General features: G+C 40.5%; 1 protein-coding gene across 1 annotated transcript in view; it reads left to right on the top strand.

Annotated features, from left to right (window-relative positions):
• LOC128745546 (octopamine receptor beta-3R-like) overlaps window positions 1-27,118 on the top strand; it is a 124,205-nt gene extending 97,087 nt beyond the window's left edge. Inside the window, exons 8-9 of the mRNA XM_053842620.1 lie at window positions 16,093-16,204; window positions 26,896-27,118. Coding sequence (XP_053698595.1) covers window positions 16,093-16,204; window positions 26,896-27,118 — 335 coding nt within the window. The remainder of the gene's footprint in view (window positions 1-16,092; window positions 16,205-26,895) is intronic.
• The last annotated feature ends 342 nt before the right edge of the window (window positions 27,119-27,460 follow it).

Genomic DNA, 27,460 nt, shown 5'->3' on the forward strand with positions numbered 1-27,460 from the left:
CATTAGCGAAACTAGCGCTCATGTCTAGGGGGGGCTAAAACCCGCGGCAATTTTTTCAACCATTTTATTTGGTCGACCAGGTCCATTTCTCTCTAATCTCTAAATCTCTCCTAGGGAGGGCTTAGCCCCCCCCCCCCTTGGATTCCCCCTTAGTTACGCCAATGGTTTCAACTAATGAGAAGCTTTTGCAGCTACGAATGCTCGGTTATATGGTGAGTCGTTAAAACTCTTTGTAATTAAATTTGGATTGTAATTTTATGGGACTTGTATCTGAAAGGATAATGTTTCTTTCGACAAAGCAAACTCATTTATTCTAAATCGTAACGTTGCTGTTAGTAAGTGCATCAAACATTTTGCAGAAAAATGTGAGTTCCCTGCCAACAGCCCATCTGGCAACTTTGATCAACGAATGCAACCCTCGAATGTAAAGCTTCCTTCAGAAAGTTCTGGAACAGAAACAATTGCGTGTATTTCAGTTATTTATTATTGAATTCAAGATCTTTTCTTACACAAATGTAGCATTTTCTTTATACTGTTAAGAAAAAATACGGATAAAATCATTCGTCACGGTTTCGAAGGAATTCTCGAACTTTTCCTATAATATGGCTCTTTAGGCGGCGCACACTTTCTTCATCCATCGTTTGTCTATCTTATTCCACCAGGTCTTCATCTGATTGATGCCTTTGACAACTTTTCCCTTTGCTTTGAGTCTCCTCTTCATGATTGCCCAGTATTTCTTAATAGGGCGCAACTAGGGATAATTGGGTGGGTTAAGGTTTTTTGGAATAAACTGGACCCTTTCCTCTGCATACCATTCTTGAACGACTTTGCTGTAATGACAGCTTGCCAAATCTGGCCAAAACATCACGGGATGGTGGTGGGATCGAATGAACGGCAAAATTCGTTGTTGGAGACCCTCCTTTTGGTATAGTTCCGACGTCATTGTCTTATTTGTAACGAAAATTTTCGTTTTTCTGCCACAGCTTCAAATGCCCTGCCAAATCATAAATTTTCGTACAAATTTGTCGGCAAAAATAAATTTAAATTTGCTTGAAACATCCCCCGAGCCGTTGCCAAGTAAAATTTTTGACCTGGCATTTGCCCGAAGTCAGCCTTGACATAGGTTTCATCGTTCATCAGAAGACACCCGTAGAACTTGGTTAGTAACCGGTCGTATAGCTTTCGAGCACGAATTTTGATCACACTATTCTGTTTTATGGTTCGGTTTGGCTGTTTGCTAGCTCGATACGACTTGATTCCTTCCCGGCGTCGAATTCTGCTCACGGTACTATGGGCAGCACCGAATTTTCTGACCAATTCACGGTCCGACAGATTGGGATTCTGCTTGATGGTCTTCAAAATCTCACCCCGCAGTTTCCGGCCGACAGTTCCACTCCGATGATTAGCTTGAGGCTTCCGAATCGTCGTTAATGTTTCCTTATACCGTTTGATAACGCGCCATACGGTATTTCTGGGCAATTTTATCTGTTTAGCTAGCCTAGATGCAGACCATAAGGGATTTTCCAAATAACTGTGCACATTTTTTTCCCTTTTTCGGCTTTCATGTTGTTTGTTTACAAAATACAGGCGTTTTGCGGAATGTCAAAAATACATAGGTGAAGCTAACAAAATTTCCGACACGTTGGCGCCAAGAACTTCGAAATCCGTCCACCAAGAGCGCCTCAACATGAGCAAAAGTTTGTTTCAATTCTAAATGAAGCAAGCTTTAGCGAACTGAGGCGAACCGAATGCGGGTCCTGGTGAGATGGAAAGAAATGTTAGTCCAATACTTATTGCCACTTAAGACCAAGGAACGTGCTGCTCGAGCCAAAGATGCTGATGCTGATAAGACCAAGGAATCTTGTGCATTTTCACAAGCATTTCGGGAAAGGAATTGTTGTATTTCAGTACGTATTTTGGTATCGTATTTCTGGTACGAATTTAAACCTTTTTTGAATCACCCTAATGTGTTTAAACATGACCACGCATATAATGCAAAAAGATAAAACAAAATTCGTTAGTAAACTTGGTATCCTTTTGCAAACAATTTTTTTCCGTTTACATCGGTCTTCCATTTCGCAGCCCAAAATTCACGGAGAGGATGATATAATCGGAACAATACTGTAGTTGTTCTTTATAACCAAGTAGCTGGCAATCTTATTCTTTTCGCATTATTAAGTGTTACTCTTTTTACGCAACAATCGAATACTGTTGAAGATTTAAGCCTTCAGAAAAACACAACAATAAGGCGACGAAAAGAAATCTGAAATACGAAACAAGACAACGAAGAGACGCCGCCAAGACGACGAATATGCGATAAAAATTAAAAAGTGGTTAGAAGATGGCGAAAATAGATGAAAAATTGACAAAAAAAAACAAAGAAAACCGTCTAAAATACGACGCCAAAACAGAGACAAAAAGAACAATAAAACATTGACAAAAAGAGGTTTAAAACGCATCAAAAAGATGACGAAACATGCTTAAAACAAAAGTCAAAAACCGATGAAAAGATAGTAAAAATTTAATATTTTTGGTGTTTTAAACAACCAACAGAATAACGGAAAATTGATAAAAAAATTATGAAGAGAGAACAAAAACAAAAAACGACGAAACGACGACAAAAGACAATGTACAGATCACAAAAATGAAGAAAAACCGGCGAAAAGACATCGAAAGCAGCAACATAAAATTGTCGAACATAAAAGATGACAAAAACAAAGGAAAAACGGCACAAAACAAGAACAAAACTACGACAGAGAGATAACAAAAAGGTGACGAACACGAAAAAATACAACAAAAAGATGACAACAAGACGACTAAAATGCGTCGAAAAACCAATAAGATTGCGAAACGAAGCTAAAACGGGGACAAAAACTTGGCTAAACACGACAAGGCAATTGAAAAAATACGAAAAAACACGCTTAAAAGGTATCAAAATGGAAAATACGATAAAAAAGCGACAAAAATACCAAAGGCATTCTTCAAAAATTGACGAACAGACGACGAAAATACGTTGAAATGGTGGCAAAAACATCATGAAAGACGACAGAAATATAGCAGAGAGAAAAAGACGACGTATACGTTTAGGAGAAAACAAATATAGAGGACAAAAGGCGAAAAGGTATCGAATGGACAACAAAAAGATGACGAAATGACTATAAATAGACGTAGGAAAGCCTATGAAGAGACGTTAAAAATACGGTAAAAAGGACAAAACACAGCATGAGAAAAAACATTTTAGAAGCTTCTAAAAGGTGACAAAATACGCAAACAAGACGACGCAAATATGGCGAATATCCGACAAAAAGACGACGAAAGAACAACGAGCAGATAGTAAAAAGAGAGCTTTTTGTTGCCTTGATAGCGAACAGGACGACCAATTACACAACTAGACAAAAACTCAACAATAAAACGGCGAAACGATGACAAAACTAAGCTGAAAAGACGATGGATAAACAGACGACGACGGAAATAACATGAAAAAATGTTGAAGACGACGGAAACTCGCCATAACTTAGATGAAAAAAAAACACGATAAAAAGACTTTTAAAGACCGTAAAAAACGATGAAAAAATGATGAATATACGGCAAAAAACCGACAACATGACAACGAACAGACGGCAAAACAGCGACAAAAATAGTAAAAAGTCGTCCAAAAACTAACAAAAGCACAAAAAACGATCATCATTTAGAAAGCGTCAAAAAGACGGTAAAGTAGGCAAAAAGGACGACAAATATAGATTAGAAAAGAACGATGAAACGAAAGTAAAGAAAACAACAATTTGGTTGACTTTTTTATATGTCCGAATGGCATCACAGTGGTCCAAAAGGGAGAAAAGGGAAACTTTTTTCCTAGTGTCTTTTGCTTTCATTTTATCATTTATGACCTTCAGTACTTTCGTTCGTATAAGCCTAGGTGCTACATTCCGCTATCGAAACTTGACCTTCTGCTTTTATACGACAGACTTCGCAGCCAGCTTTTAGAGTGCAGGACAATTGCAGGGCTAGTTGCTACGATCCTATTGACTCTAACAGCCTCTCCCAGTCAGGATTCGAACATACGACGACTGGCTTATTGGGCCAGCATCATACCTCGGGGCCAACTGGGAGGCAGTGTTCGTATGAATATGTCCCTTAATATAAAAGTGCCAAAAGTTAGTCATCAACTACAATAAAAATAAAAAAATAGCTGCAAAGCTGTAGAACATTTTCTTTGGAAATTCTTTAAAAATAAGAAATATAGACATAGTTTCTTCGACAAAGTTGTAAACAATGTAAAATCAAGCAACCATTTTACCACAAAGACTCGTGAAGCTGTGGAAATTTAAAGCTCGAATATGCGATAACTTAGCAAGTAAAGGTCCAAGAGATTTGCGGTCTTCTGCAAAAACGTGTGTTTTGAGTATTTTGATAATTGCTTAGAACGATGCATTCTTATAAAATGCAACTAACAAAAGCTAAGTATTAAAAACTTGTTTTTATAGAATTTTCCAAGAAAATGATCTATAGTTTAGCACTCGATAAAGATATAAATTTTGTTTTTTCAGCAAAGTTGCTTGATTTTACATTGTTTACAACTTTGTCGAAGAAACTATGTCTATATTTCCTTACACAAAAAAGTTATTTTTTAAATTTTTACTATAGTAAGCGATGACTAACTTTTGACACTTTTAGATTAAGGGTTAAGACCACAAATGATAAAATGATAGCAAAAGACACTTTGAAAACAGTTCCACTTTTCACCCTTTTGGACCACTGTGCATTGGGTTCAAGGCCCAAGGCGGCAGTCTAAATGATTGTGGCAGTTTTGATTTCTTTTAAAACAAACAAGACAGCGAGAAAATATGCCAAAAAGGTGATGAAAAGACAACAAACGATGGAAAGATGACAAAAAAAAATAAAAAAATATGAAGAATTATCATAATTATGAAATGATGATGTTAAAATGAAAATGCCAAAGCAGCAACAGTAAAAACCGACAACAACGGTAAAAAACCTTTCAAAAAGGTGCCGACGAAAAGACAACGGAAACGTGACGTTAAGATGGCAAAACGACCATGAAAAGGAGACAAAAATGCAGATAGATAGATGTAACAAAAATAGCAAAAAGACAACATCAGAACGACGAAAAAACAGCTAATAGATGTTAAAAGGATAGCGAAGAAGCGGCAACAAGATAACGAAGACAAATAGGTGAAAATCTGATGAAAATAGAAGATGAAGGATGGCAAAAATCTGATGAATGGACACCGAAAAAGCGCCAGAGAAATGACATTAAATGTAAGAAACGACGAAAAGATTAAAAATAGACGCAGAAAAGGCGATAAAGGAACGATCAAATGACAGCCAAACAGCAACAAGTAATGTCAAAATCAACTGCAAATGGGGACATAAAGAAGCAATTAAGAGCATGCAGGAACGCAATAAAAGACAACAAAATATAACAACAAATCGCTGGAAATAACAAAAAGACAATGTAAAGATGTCAGTAAGGTAGATGTTGCAAAGAGTGAACCACCGAACCACAGAACCGAAAAAACGCACGAAGGAAAATAAAATATGGAAGATGGAAAAACATATACGAAAGGAGAATGATAAAAGAGCAATAAAGAAAGTTGAGAGTAAGCGTCCTTAACTAATTTAAGTTAAATCTTAAGGAAACATGAAATGAGTTAATTCAAAGAAATACTAATTTTCTCCAAATACAATTAATGATAATACCCATAAATCAAATATGATAAAGAGTGATCACACATATGACTCTGAAACGAAAGTAGGATAAGACTGTCCAGAACTCACCGGGGGGGTAGAATGGCCTACCCAGCAAACCACAAATCGTATAATAATATGTGAAAATCATCTTAAATATCGCTAAACAAACTCGAAATCGTACATAAAGCTTAATAAAGCGTACCCTAGTTTACATTTATTCGTACAAAATGATAGTAACTGATTCACATACGATTTTTGTCACAGAATTTTATAGCATTATGGAACTAATCATGTTGAGTCGGATTTCATCGTAAACAAATACTTATGAATGTAAATTGTTTTCATATAATTTACAGTACGTATATGGCCTCCAAAACAGTGCGCATATGCTGGTTTCGTACATCGAATGCGATTTTTCTAGATATATATCGGTACATATATCATATTTGCTACTTTGATATACGTACGAAAATGTTTGCTGGGTATGCTATTAATTGCTTAAAAACGCGAAAACTATTTGGTAAAATTATGAATGCGCATTTTATTTTGGTGTAAAACCAGCTAATTCATAATTGTGTAGAATGTAAAAGCAGCAAACAAAGCCACATCCAATAAAATCAAGCGATTATCCGCGATCTCATTCCACATGTAAGAAATCACGGTTTTCTCTTAAGCTTTTACCGCTAGTCGGTATACAAATTTCATAATAAATACAGTCTATCTAATTGATATACTGTCATACTCGATGGTTCGTCACAAAAACGGCATTAACTATGCATATTTTTCACATATATTGCAAAAAACTTCAAAATAAAAATAAAATATTTTTAATTTGCAGTACATCTTTTGTTTCGGATTATTCATTAAAAATGTAGCAATATTATGTATTATATAGGAGTTAGAATTTGCCTTAAACCTAATTGTGCATTGTTTAACTTACAATATTTCATCACACATCAGTTGGAGAAAAGTAGATGATTAAATTTTATTGCCAATTATGTTGAGATATGAACCCATTGTATCCCAGCAAACAAGCGTATGTATCAGGTATCAGGTATCAGCATCTTTGGCTCGAGCAGCACGTTCCTCACAATCATGTGGAAGATTTGTGCCTTGCCCATCTTGCCCGTGTCATCATTTACCTGATGAGGACGGGAAGGAAAACAGGAGGAATAGGAAGGGGTGGATGAGGAATTTGGGCAAACACTAACATATATATACCAAGAGATTTTTGTACCCCCGAGGGGATACTGCAATCCTTGGTAGTTAACTTATCAAAAGTACACCCCCTGGGGGGTATACTCATGATAAATAAGAGCTTATAGCTCAATACCGCTTTCTAATCTAATCTAATCTAATCTCACACTAACGCAGCCAATTCTTGAAGGCATCCTGGAAAATGACGATTACTTGAATCAATCATTTTTCTTGTCAACGGCCAGGCCAACTGCGCAGCATGTACCGCAGAGAGAATTCCAAGGAATCAAGTGGAACCAGAAAAAATACCTAATTCCATTAAACTCCTTGAAATCAAGGGGAAGGAAGGAAGCGTGGACCTCCCGTACCAAACGCTTCCCATATACATAGATAATGATTTATTTACAGTCGTAGGGAGTATCTTTGCTAATAAAGGTTAAGTGATACTCCGGACCCTCAGGGATGAACTAATGGCATTTAGACCAGAAGCCAGGCTGCAATTGGCCAAGGATATAGCGCCTTATTTCGCTCTCTGAAAATAGATTAGTTTGCCAAAAATATTAGTTTAAATCATATAATACTTGAAAATAAAGTCATGTGGTTTAATGGTTGCCTAAAACTACATTTGTAAGGTTAGGAACTGAAAACCGCACGACCCCGCACCTCCTAGCTTGGCTACTCAATTATACAAATTGAAGTATTTCCAGGTATGGCCACGTGGAGGCGCTAGGTAGGGGCTTGGGATGGCTAGAGCTATATTGGGCGCTTTTTCCTAGTTGCCTTCCCCATTTCATACCCTTATAGCTCAATACCGCTTTCGGTAAGAAACATCAAAATGTCTCGTAATTTTAGTTTCCTAAAATCCGATTCATTTAAGACGTAGGATCCAAAGATCCTATGACGCAATTGTGCTACTGCAGGACAGTTGCAAATTACGTGATATGGTGTACCGTAGTCGGATTCACATAAATTACAATGAAACGATTCAGCTCGCTGAATCGTAGCCATATGATAATTTAGTCTGCAGTGACCAGTCAGTGATCTGACAAGAATACTGCAATTTACCTTTGAGTGTTGCAAAAGAAATTTCGCAACCTTCTCACACGGCTTAACAATGAAACTTTTCGTTTGACGACAAGTTTCAAGATTTTCCCAATAACGTACATGTTCAGATGAAAACCAAGATCGAATCTTTTGTTTTATCCAACATGCCGCAATTGATAAAGCAGGTTCCGGTCCGAAAACCGACTTTTCTGCTCCAGATCTTGCTAATTCATCAGCCCATTCATTTCCGGTTATACCAGAATGGCCAGGAACCCAAACCAGATGAACGGCATTTAGAATGCTTAGTTCTTCTAATTGGGTGTGGCAGGCGATGACTGTTTTAGATTTAGAATTAGCCGCACAAAGGGCTTTTTTAGCGGCTTGACTGTCAGAACAGAAGTAGATAATCTTGCCTATCAGTTCTTTCTGAAGTGCAAACTGAGCTCCGCACATAATTGCAAAGATTTCAGCTTGAAAAACGGTGCAGTAACTACCCAACGAATAGGATTCCTCCAATTCCAGCTCACGGCAGTAAACACCAGCACCCGCGCGACCTTCGTACAAGGAACCATCGGTATAACAGACCACATAGTCGGAAATTTTCCTTTCCATATAGCCTGACATCCAATCCTCTCTAGGAGGAAAGTCACTTGAGAAAGTCCTATACGGGAAAGTACGCATGAGCGTTACATCGCTAGGAGCAAGGGCAAACTTGTCCTCAGCAACAATTTGCGACCACAATCGAGTATGACCAGTGGAACCGTCCACAGACTGCCAAAGGCCAATCGCGTGTAGTTGATAAGCACATATTAGTGCCTCTTGCTTCAGGTGGAAGTGAAGAGGTTTAATATTGAAAATAGCGTCTAGGGCGGCAGTAGGAGTTGTAGTAAATGCACCAGACATTGCCATTAAACACATCCTTTGAAGATGGTTTAGCTTTGTCTGGACAGTCACAACTTCCCCTCTCTGCCACCATACAAGACAATTGGTCTGACAACGACCGTGTATAACCAGTGTATGTATTTGGGTTTAAGCCCCCAAGAATTGCCAATTGCTCGTCTACATTGCCCAAAGGCCATGCACGCTTTTTTAATTCGGAAATCAATATTTGTGGATCAGTCAAGCTTGGAGTTGAGTATCAACCCCACGTACTTCACTTCGTTCACAACATCAACCTCCGAATCGTAAAAGCGCAGAGCGCGAGCTCCATTGGTCTTGAAAATAAGACGATAGATGTTTTGCTCGGATTTACCAAAAGTGCAGTTTCTTGGCACCACGTTTCCACGACGCGTAGTGTCAAATAATGTGCTTATGCACTTTCCAACTACTAGGATGAGATAGTCATCCGCAAAACCATATGACGGATAGCCTAGACCATTGAGTTTCCTCAATAGGCCATCCGCCACAAGGTTCCATAAAAGAGGCGAGAGAACGCCACCTTGTGGACATCCACAAACACTTTGCTTCCAAATGCTTGCTTGCCGTAAGGACGAAAAAAGCAATCGGTTACTAAGCATTTGTTCATTTGTTCGATGACTCAATCGTCGGTTCGGATCCTTGAAATTTCGTCGCCAGTTCCTCCTCAAAGAGTTCCCAGTCAGAAAATCTCGGATTGCGAAATGTTGCAGCGTTCAAGGAGACACCCAAATGATCAAAATATATAAAGCAATGATCAGATATTGGTGTCTCATTTGAAACATGCCATTGTGCCAACTCATGACTGATCCTGTTAGAGCAGAGTGTTATATCTAACACTTCCTCTCTACCAGCTCGTATGAAAGTTGGACAATTGCCAATGTTGAGTATTCCAAGGTTGGTACTACTCAAATATTCAAATTAGCTGCCCCAAATGATGTGATGGGCATTGGCATCACTGCCTACAATGAGCGGAAGCCCATTAGATTGGCAGTATCTCACCACATTTCTGAAATCGTCGCTGGGAGACGGTTCATCGTGTGGTAAGTATGCAGAACAGTAGACATAGCGCCTATGGACATCATCCACGACGAGTTCTACTGTGACTGCACAAATATCTCGAGTAGTCAACTCAGAGATAAGGCATGCACTTATTGACCTATGCAACAATATACATGCCCTGGGCATCAAACGAGGATTTGTCATACCAGTTTTGCTGAAAACAGCAAAGTTCTGGTTTCCAATATCCGTCGAATGAAAGTACCCCTTGCGAAAATATGGCTCCTGAACCAATGCGATGGTGACAGAGCCATTAAAAAGTTTTTCGCATAAAAACAAATTTGCTGCCCGTTTGTGTTGAAGATTTATTTGTGCGACTCTAACTATTTGACTAGCGGAGTATATGCACAAACAATCTCCAACACAGATCAGACAGCAAATTGTAAGCGAAGCCAATTAAGTTGGCCAGAACGCACTTGGCGTAAAACCGATAAGGGAAATTGGGCAGGACTACTATGCTGTTCCCACGAAACACAAGGGACAACAAAGATCGACCGTACCAGAGCCCCGCATGGCACAGTAGGGACAAGATGCCCAAAGCACTCCGTTCGCGACTGGCATGTTTTCACCCCTCCAGCCATTCAGTCATCGGCACGGAGATAGACCTTGACTTAGGGGCACCTGATTTGCCGACTCCCGGCACGATCAGGTCCTGTGGCTCAATTTTTGCCCAAACGTACAATTCGGCACCAACCGCCAAAGGGCGTAAGTGCAGATTGTGTAAAACAGACCGATTAAGAGTCTCTCTCTCTCTGTGCTAAGCCAGCTGAGAAAATCTCTCCCGGTGTGCTCACACCCCGCAGCCGCGCCCTCCGAAAAGCCTGCGCCGAACTGCATGATTAGGTAGCCAGAAACCACACGGCGAGTGTTCCACCTTCTCTGTCTGCATACGACAACCAAGGTTGCGTACCACCAGGTGCGCAATTTTGGCTACCGTACCCCAGCCGGCACCTCGTCGAGGTAGAGATAGGAGTTAGAAAACAGAGGTGATATATTTGCACATGTTCACTCATTTGCCAGCCACAAAATCTATAACGAACGCTTCCGCCATTTCGGAAGCCTAGTTTTAGGAGTTTATACAACACGTAATTGAATGTAAATTTTTTGGTTGCGTTTAACGCCTAGCCGAGCAAACTTGGTGCGTTTTGTCCACGGGCTTTGGCGTTCTGCCTCACATAATGATTTTGACTCTTGCCAAAAATCGTCAAAACTAAAAAAAAAATACTGGTTTGTTAGGAAATTTCACCAGGAGTAAGTGTAAAAAAGATCCCAAAGTCTTCTAGAAGTTGAAAAACGTGGAACAAACACGCCGTTGCTCTGCAAAATGATGTTTTGCTTAAGCGGTGCATTCTGCACCACTTTACCCTATAACACTGGCTTCGGTGATAAAACTACGGACTTTCCCCAGCAACCTGCAGCCAGCAGCCCGGCAAGGCTGAACAATGGTTCTTTATTCTTAACTAGCTGACCCAACAAACTTCGTATTGCCACAAATTAAACTATGTTGTACCATTGGCGGAACTTGCGCTCATTTCTAGGGGGGGCTATAGCCCCGGCATTTTTTTCGACTATTTTATTGGTCGGCCAAGTCAATTTTTCTAGGGGGGGAGGGGGGTTAAATCTCTCCTGTACATAAATCGTGAATCCCGGATGGCCTTTGTCACAATCTCGAGTTTTGCAAGTATCTGAGGAGTTCATGGGTGTTTTATTATACAAATTTTCCTCACAGTAAATTAGAAAACAACTCCCCCCATTGCTTTGCCTGATAAAATAAAGCGTATAGCATTTAAATATTCGCCATCATTGCCAACCATTTCGCCGAATACCATTTTGCGGAACACCAATTCTGGGTTGACCATAACACGGAATATAGAGTTTCGCAGAATACCATTTCGCGAAAAACCTCACGCGGGATGTGCTATTTCACGAAAAATCTTTTCGTGAAAAGTACCATTTCGCAGGGGTGACCCAACTGAAGGAAAGTAATAGAGGTCAGTAGATCTAGGAAAATAAATAAACTTAGATAGAGGTGATCTCCACGGGAGGCTGCCCCCACCCCCGCTGTCGCGGCCTGTATCCATCTTGCCCTGAATCATCTAATGTTACTATTGATAGTTTTTGGTGGTCTTGTTATTGACTAATGTTTTATGAAAAAGTCTAAAATTTCTCGAGTTCGATTAGTTTTTAAGTTACGCAAAAATTTCTGTTTTATTTGTATGAGAGTCCTTATCCCCCTACCACAGGGAGGGTCTCAAACCATTATAAAAAAATTCCTTCCTCCAAAACCCCCCACGTTCCAAATTTGTTTCCATTTGCTTGATTAGTTCTCTAGTTATGAGGATATTTGTATTTCATTTGTATAGAAGCCCCCCAACTATTGAAGGGGAGAGGGGTCATAATTCCCTCCTAAAGAGGGGAGGGGTCTCAATTCACCATAGAAAAAAATTTGCCTACAAAAACTGCTTGATTAGTTTTTTTTGTTAACCCTCCACTGACCCCCACACCAAAGAGCTCAGAAAGAGCCCCCTGGTAGTGGACACTTACAAAACAAAATATTAAAAGAAAAACGCGGAGATTTAATTAACAACAATTAACAACGAAGTGAGAACCCAGTGAGTTCTTGAGTTTTGCAGAAATTTGTGTTTCAACCTCTACATGCAAATTTTCAGGCCGATTGGTTCAGTAGTTTTCGATTCTATAAGGAACTTCCCGACAGACAAACAGACAGACAGACAGAAATCCATTTTTATAGGTAGTTATAGATTACATTTGTATTTACACAGCACTGCTGAATTTCAATGAAAAAAAAAATACGCAAATTATGTCGGAGTCTCTCGACTATAACCGTACTCTCAGCAATCCGCTTCCGATCAATGATCGAACAAAAGTCTAACTTTATACATAAAGTGGATGAAATTCACTTCATATGAGTGCGAAATCCATTACACTTGGAGTTACCGAAATTAGTTTACTTAAATAATTCACTCATATAAATTTATACTATACTAAGTTCACATTAATAGTGCATCCCTTAGTAAGATGTATAAATAATATTTGCGAGGCGAGTGATCGAAATTCTCTATAGTAATAGCTGCAAACCCGCTAAACCGTGTTGAACGTGAAATAAGCTACGATCACTAATTGAATCGTTTGCTTGAGAAACCCCACATACGCTTTTGACTTGACACAATTGTAGGAAAACAACAAAAAACTGATTTTCTAGAGATATTTTCAATCCGAACTAAACGGGATTTGTGATGGAATCAACCTTTTTCCAGAATTTGAAAACTTTTAAAAACTCATGTCGAATGGCGCTTGTGGAGTTTCTCAAACAAACGATTCAATTGCTAGTTATATTCGTTTCAATTAAATAATTGTGCTTTATAGGAGGTTATACTTCCATATTGAAACAAAAACTATGTAAAACCTTCATATATAACGGGTGGCAACTAAAATTTTGGAATTTTTTTCACAAGCTGTCAAAAAAAGACAAAGATATATGAAGAAGATCTGATTTCCCGAAATTAAAGATACATTACCCATTGTTGTAAAAAAATTATTATACATTTGAAAACGGTCTGTAATAGGCTGTTCGGCGAAGCTTTCGTTTGACGTCGAAACAAGAGCGTTGTACGGCCGTCATGTCAACTTTGCGAATGCATCTATTGAATCTACCAATCAACTGTTTGCAATTCGTGACTCTCCAATTATTTTTGTACAACAAGGAACTCAAAATCCCGAAGAAATCTTCGATTGGGCGCACTGAGACAGATTTTACGGGTCGTGGTTTTTGGGTAAAAATTGAATCGAATGGGTATTCAGGAACGATTGTGTTTTTTGGCGTAATGCGATGATGCTGTGTTCGGCCAAAACACGTATTGTCCATCTGGATGATGTTTTTGTAGAAACGGGATCAAAATTTTCTTCAAACATTCGTCTGGTGCATCTTAGGGACGATTCAAATATGACGTCCACCAAATTTCTGCTTTTTTAGACCCCCCCTCCCCCCTCTGTCCGATTGTGTCACAAAACTCAACCTCCCCCCCCCACTTTGGACGTCACGCAAACTCAAAAAAAATGTAAAAGCGTGTTGAAAGTAAAAAGAGGTTTATAAAAATAGCTTAACCTTTTAAGAGTTAGTGTATAATTAATAAAGATATAGAAAATAACAATTAATAACAAATAATAACTGCGAACAAGGGCTCTAACAATATTCAATTGCAAATTGTTACACATCAATGAAGAAATGAAGCTTTGGTTTCAATTGAAGTAGCACGGCTCCGCTTCAAAACAAGCTTCAATCTGCATCAGCGAAGCAGGTTTTATTACATCATGACGATAGCTTTTAGAGTTCATTGTACTTTTCTATCCAATATTTAGTAAAAAGCTAGAATCTTTGATTGGAAATGAACTAAAATTGATTTACATAAGTCCTTCAATGTAACGCGTGATCTATCTAGTTAACATTGACAAATTGTACCTGACTTTCAAGCGCCGTCAGCTGGAACAATAAGCTCGAAATCGAAATAAATCGATGAGTGATGAATGACTGAGAAACATATTTTTGCTACCTTTTGATGAAAATGCAGTTTTTTTTACGGATGTCACATTTGCCTAGACCCCCTCCCCCCCTTTGTCACAACCTGTCACAAAATTGACACCCCCCTCCCCCCATAAGTAATGGACATCATTATTGAATGATCCATTAATTGATAGCCAAACCAGAGGGCTTGTTGTTGAAGAAACGAGAAAGAGAACGATGTCCTTCTGCGCCCATCATTTTGGCTGGTCTTCCACTTCCTTGCTTGCGAATAGTTGTTGGGCATCTTAGGATATGGTAAACAGTCGAAACCGCAACAGATTTGCTTTTTAAATGTTGTACCGTACACTTTTTGCCGAGATTTCTGTTGCAGTTGATAGAAATGTACAACGCGGTTCCGAAAGGCTTCTTGTTTCGACGCCATTTTTAGCAAAACTGAGCAAGCATTAACAAAACAAAAAATATTGACAAAAAGAGGGAAGATAGAGCTAACACATACATACTCTCATTTCTCTTTGAGCTCGTGTGTTGTCGAGCATAAGGGCCGCGAAAAAATTCCAAAATTTTAGCAGCCACCCGTTATATTTTCCACTACAGAGTGATTATCGTCCCCCGTGCACGCATCGTTTCGGGTAAGAACTATGCTAACAGAATCTGTGTTTTTCTGCCTACCCGGAACATTGTTCGTTTGTATTCATTCGTTGCATCTTATTTGCGGTCAAAGGAAACTAGAATGCAACCGGGCACTTTCAATTCCCTTTGTTGGATGAAGTATCACGAATGCCCCAGTGTCTCGAAACAAAAAGAAAGATAAAGGAAAATTTAGCAATTTATTCTTGATTATATTCTCTCTAATCTAGTCAAAAGTGTTGAAATAGAATACAGTTTGGATGCTATGAGATTTGACTTGGAATAAAACTAGCATCAGTGATCTCTTCAATTTTATGGATGCGAAAAATCTAGATATTAAATCGCATTGGCAATACTATTGAGCGGGAGTGCTCTGATAGAAGATACTAGATCTGACCCAGATGAATAGTAAAGTGCACGTAGTTTGTTTGAGTTTTACTTTTTCTTGATTCTCTTTGTAGTACGCTGTAAGCATTGCATGTGCATTACGTTTTCCTTTGCCTGTCCATTACCCTCAGCACTAGCAATACTAAATCTTCGTGACTTTTCTAGCATTCATGTATTGCGCGTCTTTCTTTCTGATTGACTGTCCGGCTGTGTGACAAACTGTGTTAAAGCTAACAGCAACAGTGCGATAGTTTCCGTTTCCTATTCTTGCTGCTCGGTTTGCGGGAGGGACGCGAGAATAAAACGCACCAGAGAAAAACAAATCCACTAAATTGACTTTCACTTTTCTTTTTTGCTTTGCCGCTGCCGTCACCACGATCGCACCGTCACTCGCCGAAATTACATATAAACAACGGAAATTTAATTACACGTCCGGCACACGACGTTCACTTTGTTAATAAATTGCGATGGTGATGACTACGGCGATGACGACGACGACGACGACGACCTTGCCTGCTGATGATGGCGTCCGTGCGACTGTGCTCGGGGACGGGATAATATAAATGATGCAACCAACAATGGACCGCCAAACGTCTTGATACCACCAGGTGGAACCTCAACCCGACCGACCAAAGGCTGGCGAGCGGAGCACAAAGCGGCCAGGACGCTGGGAATCATCATGGGAGTGTTTCTGCTCTGCTGGTTGCCGTTCTTTTTATGGTAAGTAGATGGACAAATTGTTCCTCCTTTGTAATGGTAATATTTATTGGCAGTGTCTCGAAAAATCTATATAAATTATTAACAAGATTATTCGAACGTTTCGTCCGAAATAAAGTTAGAAATTCACTGACACAGCACACAGTTCGTTGCCAATCAACATAGTAGCACAAGTTTCCATGTTTATTAGCAAAAATCAGCTACCGGAAACTCGATTAGCTCCAATGGGAAGCCACCAACTGCGGATGGGATGATGTTCATCAATAGAGAACGTTTTTTGCACTTTAATGAAAAGATTCAATCAATCAATTTTGCCATCACACCTAATCGAACTGGATAGCAATAAAAAAAAGCTTACTGACAGATTCACGCGTTCATACTATTACTGACGGTGAACGATCCTTTCAAATTGATGGAGTTCCTAACACAGAGAAAAATTTAGATGAAAAAAATGTATAGTCAGCAAAACTTAATAACACACATTTTGAATATGAATTGCATTTGCAAAGATAAACTTAATTTCAAAATGGTTAATAATTTTTTATCGTACGATTCGCTCAAACGCGCAGATTCTAGGCACAAACTTTGTCACATATCATTCCACTTCACTGAAAATTAAAGCTTACTTCAAGAAATGATTTCGTGACTGTTATATTCATGGCGACAGTCTTCCCGCGCGGAACGTGGCCGGACGGTCGTTGGAGGCAGAGCCGTGACGGGTCACGGTTGTGCAATTTCTCGCCGTCAACGGAACGGGCTCCTCTTGCTGTAACGAGAATTAATGGTAATTGAATTTATTCTCTAACTGGATACGATAAATTCGTGTTAACAGTCTCTCATCGATGGGCGAGTGCAAGGGAGTAAAAATGAAAAAAAGGCGAAAAATTCTCAGCACGAGGTGATTATATACGTTTTACTGCTTTGTTATTTGAAATCAATACCTATAAGTAGAAGTGATCTTTTGTGGAAGTGACTCTGTAAACGAACGATCAAGTCCAGTGGAACTGCATTTTAAAAAAGTGGGTTTTATTTCGTCTAAAGTGTGGCATTGTAAAAATATTCTCATCAACAGTAATCCCCCCGGAAAGAACGTAAATACGGACCGCCCTAATAGAGTCTACGTAGCATATGGGAATTAACTTAGTTGGTTCCAACATGGAATAACTCGTGATCTTGGTCGTGTAGAGTACATTTACTGAATATCTGAGTACATTTTGGTTATAATAAAACGTTTTTAAACGTTTTGGGTAACAGGCGCGATAAGTGATGAACTTGCGATTCTAGTTTGTGCCTATGTGTATTCTATTTCCAGCCGGCAACACACACTATTTCTGCCTGTATGTTACAAACCGCAACACTTATAGTGCTGTGCGGGCTGCAACGATGCGCAGTGCCACACGTAACAATGTGGAAAGACAGAACCAGAGGAAAATACATTCTTTCGGGAGAAAAAGAACTATCTGGAAGAGCAGGAATATGCGGAATTGTTTTCAAGAAACGCGAAAGTTCTACCAAAAACTGAACGCATCCTGTGAAGGCTTTGTGCCGCGAGCTGAAATGTGTTGGAATAAGAATGGCAGAATTTTAACGGACGATCATGAGGTGACTGGAAGGTGGAAGCAGCACTTCGATCATGCAGTGAACAATAAATCTGCTGGGAAGGATGGCGTCGGAACGGAGCTTATTAAAATGTGATCAGAAAAGCTGGCTATTTTTATGCACCGGCTAATCGTTAGGATTTGAGAGACAGAACCGTCCCTGGAGTAGTGGAAAGAAGGGGTTATCTGCCTGATCTACAAAAAGAGCAACAAGTTGGACTGTGAGAACTATCGAACGATTACCGTTCCCAATGCCACCTGGAAAGTGCTGTCCCAACTCATTTTCGGCCTACTATCACCAATTGCGAATAGATTTGTGGGAATTTATCAAGCCGGCTTCGTTAAAGGACGATCAACAACGGATCCAATATTTACGCTACGGCAGATCCTCCGAAAGGGCTGCTAATACAGAGGTCCCACGCACTATTTGTTGGTTGACTTCAAAGTCGCACATGATACCATCGACCGAAAAGAACTAAGGAAAATCATGGGCAAGAACAGTTTCCCTGGGAAGCTCATTAACCCTTTAAGCACGGAGGGTTTTAGTTACGATATTTTTGGTTTTTGGATCAATATAAATTTTTTTTATCACTCGAGATACCAAAACCAGTGTATTCTACACATTGCAATAAATGTTTGCTAAATTTAGCAACCTAGACAATTGTGTGGGTTCGGCCTTATCTTATACCATTGCACTATGGGCAAAAACGAGCCGAAAAAACGAATGCAATTAAGATATGGCCTGCAGGCTGATAAAATGTAGGTGATCTTATGTAAAATTTTCCGGAGAATCGCATGGTGCCCACCGCTTTCCTGTTTGTCATCGGGAAGTGCCCCATTTTGCTTATTTTCCCCTATTTTTAACATTTTTTACCCTTTTTGGACTATACCATGCCAGGTTTTGAAAAAACAAAACATGAAAATCTAATTATTTTGTGTAAAAAGTCCACAGAATTGAATAGGGTTGACCCCGTTTAGTTTAGAGCGAGATCCTCGCTTCGAGGCTCATAAACTTCAGCTTCTGAAGCAGCGGAACGGTTGCTACGTAGCTATGGAAATACGCGCAACTTTTTGCAAGTTAAGTTTTTACTAATCTTAATACAACAGATATCCCGGAACGTCCAGATTGGCTTAAAACATTCAAATGTTGATCCAAGAATTTGTCTTAGAAAATACCGTAGTTGAATACATCATTTGTCACACTACTTTATTATTTCACAATTTATAAATGACCAGTTTTAGGTTCTGGTAGTACTCTAAACGGAGGTTCCGTAGTGTGGAGCATGAACAAATGCTCTACAGTATAATGTATTCATTCTTACTGACTCAAAATGAGATGGCAGCAGCAAATTTCGTTTTATTTCATCTATTACTTATGACGTGAAAAAATAATCCCACTGCGATCTGGAATATCTCTGGGAAAATGGATCCAAAATTTGCTTACATATTTTTTTATTGAAGGTCAATCTAAGGTGGTTCTTTGAAGACAAGTTGTATAAAAATCGATCAAAAAATAGTAAAGATAGAGCCAAAAGTGTTACGACAAGTACACTAATTTTTGAAGTCCCGGCGGGAACGTAAAGGTTAAAGTATGTATGCAATAAGGCCGAACCTACACAATTGTGTAGGTATGAAAAACAATGTGCATAAGTAAGTTGTAAAAGTTATTTCGCGTAAATTTTTAATTACATCAATTAGAAATACTTATTACCAATAATTTTTTATCCAAGCAATTTCGAAATACGGATCCAATAAGAAAATACGACAGATAAAACTTTTTGCTGTTTTCACAAGATTTTGAAGACTAGACAATAATTAATCCAAACACAAAAGAAAACTTCTTTTCAGCTATTTTCTATTTTTTTTACGTGTCACGATGTTTACACAAGAGATTGGCGCCATATATGCAAAAGTACGACGTTTAGAAAGGAAAGAAAAATTTTTTAAAAGTAGTCATGTCTCACCTACACAATTGTGAGGGCTCGGGCTTAAAGGGTTAAACTGATTCAATCTACGATGGATGGTACACAGTGCTGCGGTCGGATGTCGGGTGGATTGTCGAGTTCATACGAATCACACAGAGGGCTTCGTCAAGGTGATGGTCTCCCATGCCTGCTGTTTAACATGAAACATGGACAATACTCGAGGAGGACCAGCGAGTGCTCGGAGTTTTTGAACGACGAGTGCTCCTGTACGCCGGAGACCTGTAGGAGACCGGAATATGGAGGCGGAGGATAAACCATGAACTCGCACAGCTCTGTGGCGAACCCTGAGTCCAAAAGGTGGCTAAAACTAGACGGATACGATGGGCAGGCCATGTTGTAAGCATGCCGGACAACTACCCTGCAAAGATGGTCTTCGTTTCAAAATCGGTAGAAACAAGACGATCAGCGGTTGCGACGAGCAAGATGGTTAGACCGGGTGGAGCGAGATCTTGTGGAGATTATGCGGTGTCCAAGGAGTTAGAGAGCGGTAGCCCACAGCCGAGTAAATTGGAGTAACTTTGTTCACCAAGCTTTGTCTTAGAATGGCAAGCCAACTAAGTAAATAACAGTCCCTCGTATAACGCACTGGATGGTGCTGCACTTGCGCCCGCCTTAATTTCTTAGTTGTTTAATAGAGATAATTTGTGGCATATTTGGACTTATCAGAGGTTTATTGCCTACCAAAAATCAGCTAGGGTAGATGATCCATTAGTTGCGCCACTAAGCACAATATAACTTCATTTTTCTTGTTTATTGAGGTACATGCTTCAATTAATGCTTGTGGGATATAAATTTATCAAATACAAGGTATTTGTCACAAGGCAAGACAATTGCTTTCGTTGTACGAGAAGCTTTATAAAGAAAAAATGAATTTTCCGATTCAATTATATTGTACTAACAGTTGCGCTAATGTTTCTTTAGTTAAGTTTGATGTTCCTTTAATTGTGGTATTCCATATACATTGCTAGGTTGCTAAGTGAAAAAACATCGTAGCAAAACTATAGATGAGCGCCTATAGTTGTGCGCTCCAACTGCGATTTGGATTTTGGAAAATTGGCATTTTAGCAAATAATACTTTAATTTTAAATGGTGTAGTCTAACTACCAATACTTCTAAAAACCTGTTTTATATAATGAATGTAATTGTTTTATCTAAAATGCTACGGTGACGAAAATATGCATTAATAATGAATAGTAGCGCAACTATTGGTACTACCACAACTATTGGATCAACTACCCTATATGTATTTGAAGAAACCTAAGAAATTGCGATGAGGCCCCATTTGGAAGATTGCTGTACTTCAGTAGCATACCAAAAGAGCTGACACAGTATAAATTGAGTTATTATCATGGTTTATACTGAGGTATTATTTTGAGGGGTTACTTACTTTACTTTACTTTAGTGGCAACGGTCCGTTGCCGATCCTGCTCCGAACGAATTATGGGCCTCCAGTACCGTCGGTTCTAAGCTGTCGTACTCTAATCCCCACGAACACCAGCTGAACGAGCATCGTCTTTGGCAGACAATTAGTAGAATTGTTGACACACCCACGGGGTGTGGGGTCTGCCTCGGAGTCTACGGCCTCTTGCTGGTTCTCTGCTGAAAATAGTTTTGGCTTCCCTTTTCGTCGGGCATTCTGGCCACGTGTCCAGCGCACCGCAGCCTGCCACATTGCACTACCTGCACTATATCAGCAGATTTGTATACTTGGTACAGCTCGTGATTCATGCGCCTGCGCCACACTCCATTTTCCATTTTGCCGCCTAGTATAGATCGCAGAATTTTACGCTCAAAAGCCCCTAGCACTCGCCGATCAGCTTACTCTAGCGTCCATGATTCGTGTCCGTAAAGGGCCACTGGAAGGATAAGTGTTCTGTAGAGCGCCAGTTTTGTGCGAATTTGCAAACTATGGGACTTTAGTTGGCTACGTAATCCTTAGAAAGTCCGATTCGCGGCTGCAACTCGTCGTTTCACTTCGCGGCTTACATCGTTGTCACATGTCACGAGTGTACCAAGGTATATAAATTCCTTCACTACTTCATATCGTTTCCCATCAAACTCCACCTCGGCACCAACACCACTTGGGCTCCCACGTTCCCTACCAGCAACCATGTACTTCGTTTTGGCGGTATTAATGGTAAGTCCCAAACTCGCAGCTTCCCTTTTAAAGGGCCTGAAGGCCACTTCCACTGCTCTACGGTTGATTCCGATGATATCGACGTCATCCGCAAAACCAAAAAGCATGTGAGATTTCGTGATGATAGTTCCATTCCTTTCCACGTTTGCCATTCGTAATGCACCTTCCAAGGTAATGTTGAATAGCAGGTTAGAGAGTGCATCCCCTTGCTTCAGTCCATCCAACGTCACGAAAGCAGCTGAGGTCTCACCCGCTATTCTAACGCATGATTTGGATCCGTCCAGCGTCGCACGAATCAGCGTAACTAGTTTCGTCGGAAAACCATGTTCTAGCATTATCTGCCATAGCTCATGTCGTTTAACTGAATTGTACGCCGCTTTAAAGTCCACAAACAGATAGTGTGTCTGCAAGTTGTACTCCCGGAACTTGTCTAGCAACTGACGCAGGGTAAACGTCTGATCCGTCGTGGAGCGACCCTCATGAAAACCAGCTTGGTACTCGCCGACGAAGGACTCCGCTAACGGTCTCAGTCTGCAGAACAGAATACGGGAAAGCACCTTGTAGGCAGAATTGAGCAATGTAATTCCTCGATAGTTTTTACACTTCAGTCGATGTCCCTTTTTGAAAATTGGGCAAATGAGGCCATCCAACCACTCCTCCGGCATTTGTTCTTCCTCCCAGATACTGACAATGATCCGGTGGATTGCTTCGTACAGCCGCTCGCTTCCCGCTTTTAGACGTTCAGTCGGGAAACCGTCCTTCCCAGCAGCCTTACCGTTTTTCAGCTCACTGATTGCCTTTTTAACCTCCTCCTATGTTGGTGGCTCCACAGCTTGACCTTCACTTACAATTCCTATTCTGTCCCTGCTGATCTTCACATCTACCTCTCCATTCAACAGTGTCTGGAAGTGCTCCTTCCACCTGTCAATGCTAAGGATGAGTTCTACGATAGACTCAAGAGGGCCTATTAAAAGTGCCCAAAACATGACGTGAAAATCATCATCGGAGATGCAAATGCGCCGATCGGGAAGGAGGAATTCTTCCGTCCTGTCATTGGAAGACATAGCCTTCGTCTATCGACCAACGATAATGGTCCGAGACTCATAAATTTTGCCGCCGAATCTGTAGCACTCTAGCTCTCAGATCATCCATGTCTTGATTGACGGTCGACACTTTTCAGATGTCCTTGATGTGTGGCAAGGTTGTTGAACGCGGTTGAGCGGTTGACGGCAGATGACGTGGCAGCGAAATACGCCAGAAATTTTGATCAACGAATCGCAGAACAGCAGGAAGAAAAGGAAGACATAAGTGGCCTGTAGAGGAACCCCCACCGCTAGGTTGGTTTCGAGTTACGATGCTGGTCTAACGAACCAGTCGTCGTATGTTCGAATCTCGGCTTGGCGGTGCTGCTGGATAGAATCAGTAGAATTGTTGCACTACCCGGCTGTAAAGTCCGTGGATAAAGAAGGGTCAAGTCGTTGAAAGACGTTTAAGCCCAAAACTTTGCTTTGTGGAGGAACCTTCATGGTGCCATTGAAAGAACAGCGAGGAACGGGGTAGGTACGACGCGTCAGGCCAGAATCAGGCCAGAAGTTGGAGGAGCACGAGGAGCACGTGCTAACCGGCGCAGAGGAGATATTCGCCTGCAACGACATACGGAGCTTCTACAAAACGGTGAGGTGCAAGAATTTTGCTATGCCTGTAATGTGCATTAATAGTGCTGGGAAACTGCTTGCCGACATAACTGTGGTAGCAGCCACTAAGTGATGGTAAAAACTCAAAATCTCAAAACTAATCAAAAATCAAAATCAACTGTGAATAAGGTCAACCGATCCTCACGCTTGAGTTTTTCTGTTTCCATAGCAAGAAGCACAAAACTCATACATATTTCTTCCCGTTTGATCACATTCTACTTTGCTTCAACTGCTGCCCGGAGCTTTGCACACACATACATACAAATTCGTTGTTCAACAACATAGGCATTATCTCTCGCGATACGTAGCTGTCAGTGAGTGTAACAGAATGAATCACTAAATAAATCACAAAGTTAGCCTAAAACACATACCTATTTTAATTGCATGTTTATCTAATACTTATAAAGCTTTTTACTTTGTAGTTGAGAAAATGTCGATTACCGCGAAGAAAAAATGTAATTTCCACCATTATGTTTACCATCTTAATTCATGAATCCGTGCGGCATTTTTCGGTGCGGATGTTTACTCTCATGGTAGACGCTCTTTCACTCTCTTCGTTACATATATTTCATTTGAAATGCCTACCTGTGGAAGAAGGAAGTAAAATGCTCACAGCTGAATTTCATTCTCATTGCATAGCAACAGCCACATCACGTACAATAGCGAGAGAAATTCATATGTGAGTTTGGCGCTTGTGATCATGTTTAAAAATTCGTGTGGCTGAAATCTCAATGAGTTTTTTGTTGCTATGAATTTCTCAACACTTGCAGCCAGGTGAAAGGAGCACTTCGAGATGTTGTTGAATGGAGAAGTATATACGGGGATCAGCAGAAACCGGATAAGAATTGTGAGCGATGACCAAGCTGTGAAGTCACCAACACAGGAGAAAGTTAAGAAAGTGAGCTGAAAAATGGTAAGGCAGCTGGGAAGGACAGTATCCTGGTTGAATTTCTAAAAGCAGAGAGTAAGCGGCTCTACGAAGCAATTCACCTGACCATTATCAGGATCTGGAAGGAAGAACAAATGCCGGAGGATTAGTTGGATAGTCTCGTTTGCCTTATTTTCAGAAAAGGACATCGACTCGAGTGTAAAAACTATCGAGGGATTACATAGCTCGATTTTGCCTGTAAGCTTTCTTGTATCCTGTAGACTGTGATCGTTAGCGGCTTACTTCGTCGACAAGTACCAAGGCTTTCATCAGGGTCGCTTCACGAAGGATTAGATACCCAATACAACAGCATTTTAGCATTCATGATAATTTATAACGGTTTTAAAGCGGCAATTGGCATGCTTCTTAGCTGACAAACTAATTTTTAGAAAGCAAAGCAAAGCTATCTTCTATCTATTTATATAAGAGGCTTATGTCTGTCTCCAAAACCAGGTCTCTGACACGACGTCATAAGAGGCTTATCGGTAACTAAAAACAGGTCCCTGACAGGACACCATGCTTTCGTAGCAATGGGTTGTATTCTCAGTCACCTCACTGGTCGACTGCTGGACTGCTCGATTGCTCAACTGGTTGACTAGACTGCTCGACTGGACTGTTTAGCTGAACTGCTCGACTGAACTCTTCGATTCGACTGCTCGACTCAACTGCTTGATTGGACAGATCGACTTAACTGTTTGACTGAACAGCTCGATTTAACTGCTCGAGTGGACTACTCGACTTAACTACTCGATTCGACTGCTTGACACATTTGCTTGGCTCACTACTCGACCCGACTGCTTGACTTAACTGCACGATTGAGCTGCTCGACTGGACTGTTCGATTCGACTGCTCGACTGAACTGCTTGACTGGACCGCATGATTCATCTGCTCGACTCAACTGTTCAATTCAATGCTCGACTCAACTGCTTGATTCCACTGCTCGACTGGACTACTCGACTCAACTGCTCGACTCGACTGCTCGAATGAACTGCTTGACTCAACTACTCGATTGGACTATTCGAATCGGCTGCTCGACTCAACTGCTCAACCCGATTGCTTGATTCAACTGACAGCTTGATTCAACAGCTCGACTGGACTGCTCGACTTAACTGCTTGACTTAGCCACTCAACCCGACTGCTCGACTCATCTGCTTGACTTAACTATTTGATTCGACAGCTCGACTTAACTACTCGATTCAACTGCTCGACTGGACTACTAGACTAAACTGCTCGACTCAACTGTTCGATTTAACTGCTCGACTGAACCGCTTGACCCGACTACTCGACTGGACTACTTAACTAAACTGTTCGATTCGAGTGCTCGACTCAGCTGCTCGACTAGACTACTCGATTCAACTGCTCGACTGGACTACTCGATTCAACTGCTCGACTGGACTACTCGATTTAACTGCTCGATTAAACTGCTCGATTAAACTGCTCGACTGGACTGCTCAAACTGCTCGACTCAACTGCCTGACTTCCGTTTGATACGACAGCTTGACTTAACTGCTCGACTGGACTACTCGACTCAACTGCTCGATTCGACTGCTCGATTCGACTGCTCGACTCGACTGCTCGACTCAGCTACTCAACTGGACTACTCGACTGAAATGATCGAATAAACTGTTCGACGGGACTACTTGACTCAACTGCTAGATTCGACTGTTCGACTCAACTGTTCGATTTAACCGCTTGACCCGAGTGGAAAAACGCAGCCAAAGACCGACAGTATATATAATTTTTTTAATTTTTCAGAGTTTTTTCAAATTGTGTATCGTCTTTCTACTGGTAACGATATTAATAATTTCCCACCCTTTCGAGCGCGATGAATTACTATTGTCGCGGACGAAGCCGTCGCGAGAATCGTCGCAAGGGAAAATATCGTTTATTTTGTCAAGTAAATCAATAACTTACTTGCTAGACAAACAAAATATATACTCATAATTTACACACAGCCAAGCAGTTCCTTTGGCGACGATTTCAAGCTGTCAAAAAAGTGAGCAGCGCATTTTGCTACCAATGAAACGGGCAATATCTCAGTTTGTTTGCATTTGCGACATAATTCTTATGCTGGTTATATCTAGAATTTTGATTTTGGGAAAGGTCATTGCCAAAGAAAGATTTACAGTGCCTGTATATAGATGTCACCAACTACGAAAACTGTAAATCGTGATGGTCCAACATTATCGGCATTTCCCTACTTCAATACTCGGCCCGTCTAGGAGAAAGGCAACCAAAATATGGGATAGAAAACCTCCACCTAAACGACGAGCTTAATCAAATCCAATCTAATTCAATTTATTCTAACCTAATCCAAGCTAATATTTTCCGACATTTTCTCTCCCGTCCCAGGTACGTCATCACCACACTGTGCGGTGAAGAGCACTGCCCCTGTCCGGATGTCGTCATTACGCTGCTGTTCTGGATCGGCTACTTCAACTCGACGCTCAATCCGCTGATCTACGCTTACTTCAACCGGGACTTCCGGGAGGCGTTCCGGAACACACTGCAATCGTTACTGCCCTGTTTCGTTAAGAAAAGCCCCTACAGCGGCCATAGCGCTTACTATGTGTAGTATTAAGCCCGCTAGGTTAGATGCCGTTTGTTCTACGTTCCAACGCGTGAATGTGTGTGTGTGCGTTTGTGTTTGTGATACACGCGTGTGATTCGGTTTTAAACTCTTATTTCGTTTAGTTTATGTCTCTACAAAGTTGGACGTAAACAGGGTAAAGAAAATAAACATTTGCTTACAGAATTTTGCAAATATATGACACCACGTGCGCAAGAGGTCTAGAAACACCGGAAATCGGAAGCGGAGGAAAGTTTGGAACAGCTCTTGATACAATTTACGGTAGAAATATTTCCATTCCAATTGGTTATGCAAGCTGTATGGTGTAAACAAAAACTTTATCCATCG

The sequence above is a fragment of the Sabethes cyaneus genome, chromosome 1 (genome assembly GCF_943734655.1).
Source record: "Sabethes cyaneus chromosome 1, idSabCyanKW18_F2, whole genome shotgun sequence".
Lineage (NCBI taxonomy): Eukaryota > Metazoa > Arthropoda > Insecta > Diptera > Culicidae > Sabethes > Sabethes cyaneus.